At 51.9% G+C, this 11,689-nt stretch overlaps 1 protein-coding gene across 1 annotated transcript in view; it reads right to left on the reverse strand.

Annotated features, from left to right (window-relative positions):
• Positions 1 to 2,420, reverse strand: part of USP7 (ubiquitin specific peptidase 7) — a 49,997-nt gene extending 47,577 nt beyond the window's left edge. Inside the window, exon 1 of the mRNA XM_056866300.1 lies at positions 2,321 to 2,420. Within this exon, the coding sequence (XP_056722278.1) occupies positions 2,321 to 2,420 (100 nt within the window). The remainder of the gene's footprint in view (positions 1 to 2,320) is intronic.
• Between the last annotated feature and the right edge of the window lie 9,269 nt (positions 2,421 to 11,689).

The following is an 11,689-nucleotide window of genomic DNA, read 5'->3' on the forward strand; positions in this document are numbered from 1 at the left end:
CCTTTTTTCCCAATGGGAGACACGCCCCTCCCCCCGGCCGGGCAGTCGCCTCGAAACGCGCCAAAGTCGCCCCCCCCGCCCCCAGCAGTTTTGCAAAACAAACCCCAAACTTTTTATTTTTGTTGTTATTTTTTTAACTTCTGCCACAAGGCAAGGAGAGAGCCGGATCGAGGCGGTCTCCTCGGGGGAAAAGCAGGTTTTGAGGAGCTTCCACACGACCTGCCCGTCCATGGCTGCCAACCCCCCCTTAATCTGGTTTTTTTTTGGGGGGGGGCATTAGGATCCGGAAAGAGGAAGAGAGCAGTCGAGTTGCCCTGGCTTCAAAGACAGGAGAGAGGCCCCAGAGATACGGGCCCAGATGTGTGTGTGTGTGGGGGGGGGGAGATCAGGATTCACGGCAGGAGGCCTGGTTTGCTGATGACTGGGGGGGGGGTTTCCCCACAGACCTGGAAGAAAGCAGGAGAGGGAAGGCCCAGAGGTTGGCTACAAGGGGGTGTATGGAAAAGGGTACTGTAAATGTTGCAAAGTTAGAAGTGTGGAAGTGCTTGGGGGGGCTTTAAAGGTTTCTTGGGGCCCCAGCCAAGTGAAAAGGCCTAAGGGTAAAAGATACACTGGGGGGGGGTGACCCGGAAGATGCATTTGCATCCATGTACTTGGGGGAGGGGGGAGAGAAATGCAAGGATGCAACAGCCCTAAGGAGATGGACAGGGCAGCGTCCCTGCTGGGAGGAAGGGGGGTAAGCAGAAAAACAACCCCCCCCAGGTTAGAGGATGCAAAGACCACCATCCCGTGCATGTTTTAAATCAGAAACCAGTTCAGGTTATTCAATGGGACTCAATCCTAAATAGTGGAAGGGTGCGGGAGATAAGAAAATGGGAGATGGCGAAGTTGGGGGCTTTGGGAATGTAGGGGTGGGGGCGAAAAGGGGTTCAAATCCGAGAGCCCCCCAGCTCTGCTGAGAACCGCCTGAAGTTGAGGGGTGGGGGGAAGGACAGAGCCAGGAGTGTAGCGAAGAAGCTGCCCGCACACTGCAGAGTTTGTGGGGTGGGCAGAGATGCAGGAATGGGGCCGGGAGGATGGGTACCAGGGGCGGGCCAGAACAGGCGGCATTAAGGAAGATGGGAAAAGGAGGGAAGAATTGTGGATGGAGTGGGGGGGGGGGAGAGAACAGAGTAAGAAAGGGGGGGACCAAAAAGAAGGGAGAATCATGGGGGGATGTGTCCAAGAAACTGGGGTGATAAGATGGGGGGTGGGCAGGAAATGGTGCTGATGAAGATTATGGGGGGGCACGACTGGGAGAAATGATGCTTAGGAGGTAAGAATTGGGGGTGTGGGGGGGACCGAAAAGAAGGGAGAATCGGGGGTGTCCAAGAAACTGGGCCAAGAGCAAAACTGGGGTGATGAAATGGGGGGGAGGCAGGAAATGGTGCTGCTGATGATTATGGGGGGGGGGGGGCACAATCAGAAGAAATAAGGATGCTTAGGAGGGGGGAGGAGGCCAAAGCAATGGGGAGGGGGGGCAGAATGGCCAGAGATCTGGTTCAAATGGAAGGGGGAGCAGCTTGCTGGGGGGAGGGGGGGCAGAATGGCCAAGAGATCTGACTCAAATGGGAGAAGCTTGCTGGGGGGGGGAGAAGCTTGTTGGGGGGGGCAGAATGGCCAGAGATCTGGCTCAAATGGGAGAAGCTTGCTGGGGGGGGAGAAGCTTGTTGGGGGGGGCAGAATGGCCAGAGATCTGGCTCAAATGGGAGAAGCTTGCTGGGGGGGGAGAAGCTTGTTGGGGGGGGGGCAGAATGGCCAGAGATCTGGCTCAAATGGGAGAAGCTTGCTGGGGGGGGAGAAGCTTGTTGGGGGGGGCAGAATGGCCAGAGATCTGGCTCAAATGGGAGAAGCTTGCTGGGGGGGGAGAAGCTTGTTGGGGGGGGCAGAATGGCCAGAGATCTGGCTCAAATGGGAGAAGCTTGCTGGGGGGGGAGAAGCTTGTTGGGGGGGGCAGAATGGCCAGAGATCTGGCTCAAATGGGAGAAGCTTGCTGGGGGGGGAGAAGCTTGTTGGGGGGGGCAGAATGGCCAGAGATCTGGCTCAAATGGGAGAAGCTTGCTGGGGGGGGGGAGAAGCTTGTTGGGGGGGGCAGAATGGCCAGAGATCTGGCTCAAATGGGAGAAGCTTGCTGGGGGGGGAGAAGCTTGCTGGGGGGGGCAGAATGGCCAAGAGATCTGGCTCAAATGGAAGGGGAGGGGGTGCTTCCTTGGCCCCAGAGAGAAAAATGGACGCGAGACCCCCCCCCCCCAAAAAGCCCCCCAACCCTTCCTCCCCTCACCTTCCATCTCCATGTCTTCGGGCTCGCTCAGCTGCTGCTCGCCGGGCTTCTGCTGCTGCTGCGGCGGCGGCGGCTGGGGCTGCTGCTGGTGGTGGTTCATGTCTGGCCGGGGCTGCTGGGCCGGGGCGAGGGCGGCGGGCGGCGGTGGCGGCGGCGGCGAGGCCGAGGCGGGTGGCCGGGCCGGGGGCTGCTGGCGGAGCAGGGGAGGCCCAGGCGGCGGCGGCGGCGAGGCCTGCTCGCGGGGCGGCTCCGGCGGCGGCGGCGGCGTCTGCGGCTGGGCTCCGGCGGCGGGCAGGGAGCGGGCGGCCGCCGGGGGAGGCAGCGAGACGCGCACGTATTTGCTGGCTATGCGCCCAATGGCGGCGGGAGGCGGCCGGGGCGGAGGCGGAGGAGGGGCCCGGCTGGCCTCGGCGCGGCCTCCCCTCGGGCCCGAAGCCGGGGGCCGGGCCGCCGCCGCCTTCCCTCAGCAGGCTGCGAGCGCGGCCTTCGCTTCCCTCCCGCGCTCAAAATGGCGGCCGCCGAATGTCACATCCGCATGGAGGGGCGGGCGAAGGAGACCCGCCGCCGCCGCTGAGGGGAATCTACTCGAGGCGGGCTCCGGTGCGGCCTAGCTCCCCGCGCTGGCTGCTGTGGCTGCTCTCCGCCGCCGCCTCCGCTCGGCCCCGGCCTGGAGGAGGAGGAGGAGGGAAGCGAGGGGAGGGGAGGGAAGGGAGGAAGGAAGGACGGACGGACGGACGGGCCGCCCCGCCGCCGCGGAAGGAGGAGCCAGCCGGGCCCGGGGAGGGGGAAGGAAGGCGCGGGGCTGAGGGGGGGGGGATAAGGCCCGGGGGTCTTGTGGGGGGCTGAGGAACAAGGGGAGGGGACAGGGGGCGGCCTGTATGGGTGGGTGGGGTGGGGGTGCTGCCGGTTCATTTCGTTCAGGGGTTACCTAGGGGGGCACTAAGAGGGGAGGGGGCAGCGGGGAGGGTGCTAAAATGGGCACCCCCCCTGGGGCGGTGGGATTCTCTAGGGGGGCACTAAGAGGCAAGGGGGCAGCAGGGGGGGGCGCTAGAGGTGGGCCCCTTCAACTGTTTGGTTGGATAGGGTAGGTAGGAGGTGCTGGGGTTGAGTTTGTGGAACCGAGGGGGCTGTGGCCCGAAAAGTTTGGGAACCCACTGATATAGTTTGATCTATTGTTTTATTGGAAGTTGCCAACCTCCAGGAGGGGCCTGGCGTGACCACGGATCCCCCAGGAAGGGCTGAGCGACATCCAGGTGGGGGGACAAACTCCGCTGCCCCCTTCCAAATCTCCAGGAATGCCCCAAGGCAGAATTGGCAACCCTGTGGAGAGGGCTTGGAGGGAGCTGGGCAGGGGCTGAAGTGGGGAGATGTGGGGGGAGGATAGCAGATCTGTACGCACCAAGGGTATGGGGGGGCTGAGGGTGAGATGGAGTGGGTCTGAGAGCGGGGGGCAGAGTGAGAAGTGGTGCATGGTACGCTAAAGCGTAAATGGGGAAGACCCCACTATTTAGAGCAGGGGTTGCCCACCTTTTTTTTCACTTGCATACCACTTGGCAACCCATTTCCATAAATTGTACCCCTCATATTACCAAAATGAATTAAATAAATAAACATTCTGTAAGGGGGTGATGGTTCTAGATAAGATAAGAAGTGCAATGCACTTTAACATGAAAACAGTTCTCCCACCAAACCTTTCCTGCAAAGTGTGCACGCTTTTGAGCATGTTGTGCATCAACAGATACAAGTTACACAAACAAACGCCAAACTATTCATACAAATTGTTCTTTAAAGCCAAAGAACATGCATTTATAATCCTAACAACTCTCCAAAATCCAACAGAGAAAGTCAGAGAGCCAAACTTGTTGACATAAATATAAACTAAAGCAAACTAGGGAACATCTGCCCATTTTTATTTTAAACCTATTAACCAACAGATTAAACGGGGGGGGGATCAGCACATGCCCTATTTACAGAAATAAACCAGAAATAGAGCTATAATAAAATGTTGATTTTTTTTTTCATATTTCAATGGGCACTGTAAAGCCACTGAACTATAAAAGCATATGCACACTGCTGACTTATTAAATGACATTCATACCCACACACACTATGGGAGGAACCCTGAAAGCTGGAGTTCTGTTTCAGAGACAAATGATGTCTTCTGGATAGCTTAGCACCCTCACTGAACTACAGTTCCCAGTATTCTTTGGGAGAAGCCATGGCAGTTGAACCTGGTGGTTTGCAATGTCCCTTCCCATCAGTTGCCTTGCATGCCTGAAGTTATTTTACCAGATTTAAAACACTTACTGGAGAGTAGCTTCTTAAGATCCCAGTCATCTGAAGAGAGGGCAGAGTGGATTAATTTCCCAAACATGTATATCTACCGGCTTGTCTTCCAGGAACAAACCCTCCTGCAGGGTAATAATAATAATAATGACCACAATAACAACAACAATAACAGTAATAATAAGAATACAGAGCATATAGTACATTTGTGCTGAAATTAAACATTCTTCCTCTCCCTCCTGTTCCTCCCCATTCTAGATAACTGTGATTTCTGACTATGATGTGTTTTGAATCGTCTCAGATTCTTGTTCTGACAGTGGGGTTTTTGCAGCAGGGCGCACCACAAAGAGACAGCGACCGCTGTCGTTGGCCAGTCTGCCGTTCCCACATCAAGGTCTCAGGAGCAGCTGAGCCCGAAAAAGACCGGCTACAATGGCAGGTTTTGTAAGTTTCTTTGATTTCCCCCCCACCCCGGATCTGCCAGATAGTTTTATAAAACAAATAGTTCCGAGTTAGAAATGCCCAGTTCCTGGGAAGATCTGGTGCTGTTGGCCTCACAATACAAAAATTATTCTAGCGCCTCCATGTCTTTTGGACAATCACAAGCACACACCAAAAAAGATCCCAAAGTAACTCGCAATAAATATTGCCATGCGTTGGTGGAATGTTTCACATTTGAGAAAACTTGCCTGTAGGAACAAATAGAATTTGATATTTTATTCCAATCTGGATCTGATAGCTTATGAATCTGGGAGAGGGGGTAGCAGAGTGGCCCAGAGAATAAGCGGAGATTTTTTGGGAGAAAGGGGCTATGCGCTCCATATATGTGTGAGGGAAGAAGAAAGTACACATGAAGCTGCCTTCTACTGAATCAGACTGTTGGTCCATCAAAGTCAGTATTGTCAACTCAGACTGGCAGTGGCTCTCCAGGGTCTCAGGCAGAGGTCTTTCACATCACCTACTTGCCTAGTCCCTTTAACTGGAGATGCCGGAGATTGAACCTGGGACCTCCTGCATACCAAGCAGATGCTCTACCACTGAGCCATGGCCCCTTTCCTCCTTGTGCAGCTCTCTGCCCCAGGATGCAGTGGTGGCTACTAATGTATGATGTTAAAAAAAAAATTTATACTCATTCAGAAATGATAGGTCCACTAATGGCTTTTAGCCCGCAGAAGACCTACAAGAAGGGCGTGGAGACCACAGCCTTCCCCTCTGTTTCCATAACTGAGATACAACATCTCCGCAGGTGGAGGGTCAGTTTTGCCCTCTTGGCTGTCTGGTTGGTCGCTGTTCCTCGACAAGGGCATGGCCCTGTTCCCCCGCAGGTGTCTGCCTGAGGAAGTTAGGTGGGCATCCTCTCTGGGGGGCGTGTTTGGTGGTGGTGGGGGACAAGAGAACATTTAATACGTAGATTTCACTATTGAGGATTTCAAACATGAAACTGCCCATCTAATTGTTCACTGTTTATCTGATATTGCGGATTGTTAGTAATTATATTATTGATGTCACCACTGTATTTGTGACATCTTTGGTGGGGGGAAGCTGGGAGAAGAATATTCCCCCCCACCCACCCACGCAAAGAATACACTTTGAAACCCTCTGGTTTAATCCTGGAGGTTTCATTCTGCTTTCACCCTGTGTACCTGGAACTTGAAATGCTGGAAGGGTCTTGGAAAAGGCTCCCTTTGTTCCCCACAACTGCGATGCCGGAGCTGCCCAAGAGGGAAAGATGTGGGGGTGGGGGGGGAAGTGTGCCTCAGTGTTCTGCAGGGCAAACGCGGTGGAATGTTCAGCACAAAGTCTTGCGTTCCCATTGGTTCTGGTTTGGCTCAGAAAGAGAAAGCGCCGTAAACAGAACATCACTCGCGGCAACAGACCACGGGCGTTGCAAGAACTGAATGTCTTGCTGACCCCGGCGCATTCTCGGGATCAGAGCCGAAACAAAATACCTCTTAAAAAAAAAAAAAAGAAATCACACACACAGCATTCTCCCCCGTAAATTTTGATGTTCACCGTAGATGTTCTCCATATCGGTCAAAACATTTCGCCAAAACATCTGATGTTTCTCTGACGCTCAAATCAAACTACTTTTTTGCTGTTTCACAAGATTTGATGTGACGTTTAGGATTTAACTAAGATTGATAGCTTGGTGGGCAGATGTACCACCCACGCCATCTGATCAGTGTGAAACACACCTCGCCGTCCGGAAATTCTTCCTCAAATTTAGATTAAATCTTCTTTGCTGTCAGTTATATCAATTAGTCCGAGTCCTGTCATCCAACATGACTGAAAACATGCCTGTTCCATCCTCCGTGTGGCAGCCCTTTTGGTATCGGGAGATGGTAATCATATCACCTCGCAAGTGTCTCTTCTCTAGCATAGATTCCCAGCTCCTTCGGCCTCTCCTCACGGACATCATCCCCAAATAGGGTTACCATCTAGAGATCTCCAGGAGACAGAGATCAGTTCCCTTGGAGAAAATGGCCGCTTTGGCAATTGGGCTCTGTGGCATTGAAGTCCCTCCCCTCTCCAAACCACGCCCTCCTCAGGCCCCACCCCCAAAATCTTCAGGTATTTCCCAACCTGGAGCTGGCAACCCTATCTCCAACCCCTTCGCCAGCTTCATTGCCCTATTCTGGACTCGTTCCTGTTTATCTACATGCTCCTAAACTATGGTGCCCAAAACCGAACACAAACGGATGATTTATGAGATCTTTGGTGTAAACCATGAGATCTCGCATTTGACTCCTGGGGTGCCAGCTGGTTTGGGAGTCAAATGTAGACACGGTGGTGAGGAGAATCCTCCTGCTTTTTAAACTCAAAGACCAGCCAGGGCCCTGTGACAGCACACAGAATCCAAACCCCACCAGTGTGGGGTATCGCCTAGCCCCTAGAAGAGAGCAGGGTTGGCCACAGAGACGCAGTCTGTTTCTTACCGTTTTGTAAGGTAGATCGGGTCAAAAAAACAGTGTGCTGCTTCCCAGGGCTACCCGCCAGAGGCCTCTAAGATGCTCACCATGAGGACATGAAGAGAAGAGCCCTCTCCTGTCTCCAGCACCAGGTATTTAGTGGTATACTGCTCATAAACAGGGAGGTTCCCTTTAGCTGTTGTGGCTGGCTGCTGTTGATGCATTCGTCCTCCATTCATCCAGCCCTTTTATCTCTAGCCATCTGGACTGGTGACCATCCATGACCTCCCCCTGTGGCTGTGAATTCTGCACATGCTTTTGTCTCTTTGAGCCTGTTGACCAGGATGACCCCCTCGCAGATCTGAATGGGGGTGGGGAGGAAAATGTCTGTTTATCGTCATACCTTCTCTCCAAACCATTCATAATTTTGTACCCTCCATCCCCAAAGTATATCCAGCTTTGAAATGCAAACCTTTATGAATGCTTACGGAATGTTTGGTAATGCACATCTCAGGCCTTCGTTTAATAAGTTAATTGCATCCTTTTCTTTAGAGAATTTATCTCCCTTCTTTTAAAGTCCTGGTTTTCTCCCCCTCCCGGCCCAAACCATTTGTCATGTTTTCTTGCCTCTCCTTTTGCATATAAGGACTATCAGGCTGCCCTCTAGTGACAGATACGTGACAATCAAGTATTTGTCCCTTTTCCTTCTGTTCCCATCACTACTCTGCGTTTGGCCCCCTTTGGTTACTGTGGTCACGGGCCCGTTTCACCGTGTGGAAATGCCGGCCATTTGCTGTACCAGCTTCTTACCAATGAGGGTATAACCCCAACCCTATTGTGATGGCTACACCATCCTCCGATTCAGACCTTAGGAGTCCTCTGTCAGTATCTTCCATATGCATGAAAATCAACACCAAACGCAAGCCTAGCTTCTCCTCCATCCCTTATCTGCCTAGCCAAACAGGAAATGAATTGAAACCAATAAATCTGATTGATTTTCTTAATCTCTAGTCCTGCGTTCTCATTGAGACTCAAGGCGGGTTACAGTTTAAAAACAGTTTTAATACCCGCAAGGCACTGTGAGATTAAAATCCCATCCGTTGTGTAGAGACAAAACTCCATTAAAGACAACAACACGCGTTTTCATAAAACAAAGACACATTTCCAGCATAATACGACAGTGCAGAGTTAGCTAAGCAATGCCAGGAGAAGAAATGGTGGCGGGGGAGAAGTAGAAGGAAATGCTCAGGTCATGATGGTGGAAAATAATAGATATAACAAATATACCAGTAGAGAACCAGCATGGTGTAGTGGTTAAGAGTGGCTGACTCTAATCTGGAGAGCCGGGTTCGATTCCCCACTCCTCCACACGAAGCCAGCTGGGTGACCATGGGGCAGTCCCAGTTCTCTCAGGACTCTCAGCCCCACCTACCTCACAAAGTGTCTGTTGTGGGGAGGGGGAGGGAAGGCGATTGTAAGCCGCTTTGAGACTCCTTAAAGGTAGAGAAAACGTGGGGTATAAAAACCAACTCTTCTTCTTCTAGGTGTCTTCAACTGGCAAGGGAGAGGAAGTGGGGAAGATACTGCTAGCTGGCAGCCACTGAGTGAAGTCTCCTCTTGGTGCACAGGTATATAAAACCTGGATGTTCTCAGAGTCATGAGAGCCACAGGGCTCTTGTCCTTCAGCTCTTAGTCTGAAGATCAGGCTGAAAACTGGGCAGAAGATCAGTCAGCGGAGAGAGAAAGACCTGCCTGGCACTCCCCCTCCATTTCTTATTTCGTTTGTTTCCCCCCTGTGTATTGTTAGCTACTTTGGGTACCCCTTCCTTCCCTGGGGAGAACAGCAGAATATAAATATGCTAAATAAATTAACCATTCTGCAACTAAGCTGCTAGACCTCTTGCTTAATTGTCAGAGCTAAGCAGGCTTAACTTGGGCTCTTTTGGGTCTGCATGAAGGTCGTTTTCTTGATGCCAGACTTGAACTTCAGCCATTATAGTAACACCCCCTTAACAACACCCAATCTCGGGCCTTTGCTACCCTTAGGCATGGCCTCCTGAAACAAAAGTCCGGGCGGCACCTTAAAGACTAACAACATTTGTTTCTATCTCAGCTCACTTCTTCAGAGCATGACTCACAAAAGCTCCTGTAGAAATAGATCCTGCTAATCTTTAAGGTGCCACTGGACTTTTGTTTTATTTTGTGGCAAAAGATTCATATGGCTAAGCGCATAAAAGGAGGAGTATTTTCCCAGGTACAAACCTGTGCACCAGCGTCATTCCTCCTGGCAGCATCTCAAATGTTCACCCACGATGACTGGACTCATGGGTTGTTGCCCCAATTCTCCAGAACAGGCTCCCAGAGGAAGTAAGGGGACCATTCTCCCTATTGATTTTTAGAAGATGCTACGTGAACATTCTGAGAAAAAAGTCCTATCTTTCTGGCGCTCAGACATAGCAAGACTGCAATTCTAAGAACTCTCATGCCCTCCCTTAATTTTCTAAACATACATGTATAATATCAGACTGCCTAACTTTGCTAAATGTGGTGGGATTTCTTTTCTAACAATATAATTGACATCACACTTTTTCTTGTAACATCCTAGTGTTGGTGATTAGATTGGCAGCCGCACACTGCAGAGTGGCAAATGCCGTGTGATATATTTACTTACTTACTCCATTTATCCCCCACCTTTCTTCCAGGTAGGGACCCAGTGCAGCTTACATCATTCACCTCTCCTCCATTTCATCCTCACAACAACCCTGTAAGGTCGGTTAGGCCGAGCTTGTGTGACTGACCCACAGTCACTTGGACGGCGCAGTGGGCATTTGATCCAGTATCTCCCAGATCCGAGCCCGACGCTCTAACCACTATACTGCACTAGGTGAAGAGCAATCCCCCAGATCCAAGTAACAATGACTGCAATCCTTAGGCCATTTACTTGGGAGCAAGCCCTACAAACATCACTGAATCTCAATCAATGTGTCCATGACTAGGCTGCTGAGGTCCCCCTGAAGTCAGACTGCTGAGCCAGCATGGTGTAGTGGTCAAGAACTGTGGTTTGGAGCAGTGGAGTCTGATCTGGAGAATCGGGTTTGATTCCCCACTCCTCCACATGAGTGGTGGAGGCTAATCTGGTGAACCGGATGTGTTTCCCCACTCCTACACATGAAGCCAGCTCGGTGATCTTGGGCCAGTCACAGCTCTCTCAGCCCCACCTACCTCCCAGGGTGTCTGTCGTGGGGAGAGGAAGGTGATTGAAAGCCGGTTTGAGTCTCCCTTAAGTGGTAGAGAAAGTCGGTATATAAAAACCAACTCTTCTTTTTCTTCTACCTGTCCAGATGGGAGTCACCTGCTGCCTAAGGCCTGGCAGTGGGTTAGTGTATGTGTTAAGTGCTGCCAAAATGCTTCCGACTCATGCCGACCCTACAAATCATTCAGGCGATTCCTGAGGCTTAGGGCCGAATCGCCTTAGCGGGCAGCGTGAACTCTACACCGGCGTCCGTGCCATTTGCACCGTGCAAACTGGCACAGACACCAGCGTGGGCCACTTATACTGGCCCCTGTGGACCATGGCAGCAGTGCAGCTCTCAGATGCCGGCGCAGTCCTCCTGGCGTTTTCCCAGCGTAAGTCCCCATGCCGGTGTCCCGGGAGGCGTTCCTGGGGTGTTCTGAAGGACGGAGCTTCCAAACCCCTTTTGCCCCAGGAATGCCTCCCGGTACGTCGGCAGTCTTGCAACACCTTTTTTGGTAATGCAGGCCCATTTTCGCCTAAGGAGGGGGAAGCCTTTTTTCCTATTTTTATATCAGAAAAAAGGCTTTTCTCCCCTGTGCTGCGGTTTGCTCCCCTCCCCAAGAATGGGCTGTTAGTCCTCCAAAATGCCCTGTCAACATCCTTGCTCAGGTCTTGCAAATTTAGGGCCGTGGCTTCTTTGATGGAGTCAATCCATCTACTGTTGGAGCTCCCTTTTCCTGCAGCCTTCAACTTTTCCTAACATTATTGTTTTTCACAGTGAGTCTTGTCTTTTCTTGTGACCAAAGTACGATAGTTTGAGTTTGGTTATTCTAGGGTCAACTCAGGCTGGAATTTATCTACAACCCACATATTTTTTTGGCGGTCCATGGGATCCACAAAACTCCTTCCCAAAACCACATTCCAGAGGAATCTACTTCC

Source organism: Euleptes europaea, chromosome 21, assembly GCF_029931775.1.
Source record: "Euleptes europaea isolate rEulEur1 chromosome 21, rEulEur1.hap1, whole genome shotgun sequence".
NCBI lineage: Eukaryota > Metazoa > Chordata > Lepidosauria > Squamata > Sphaerodactylidae > Euleptes > Euleptes europaea.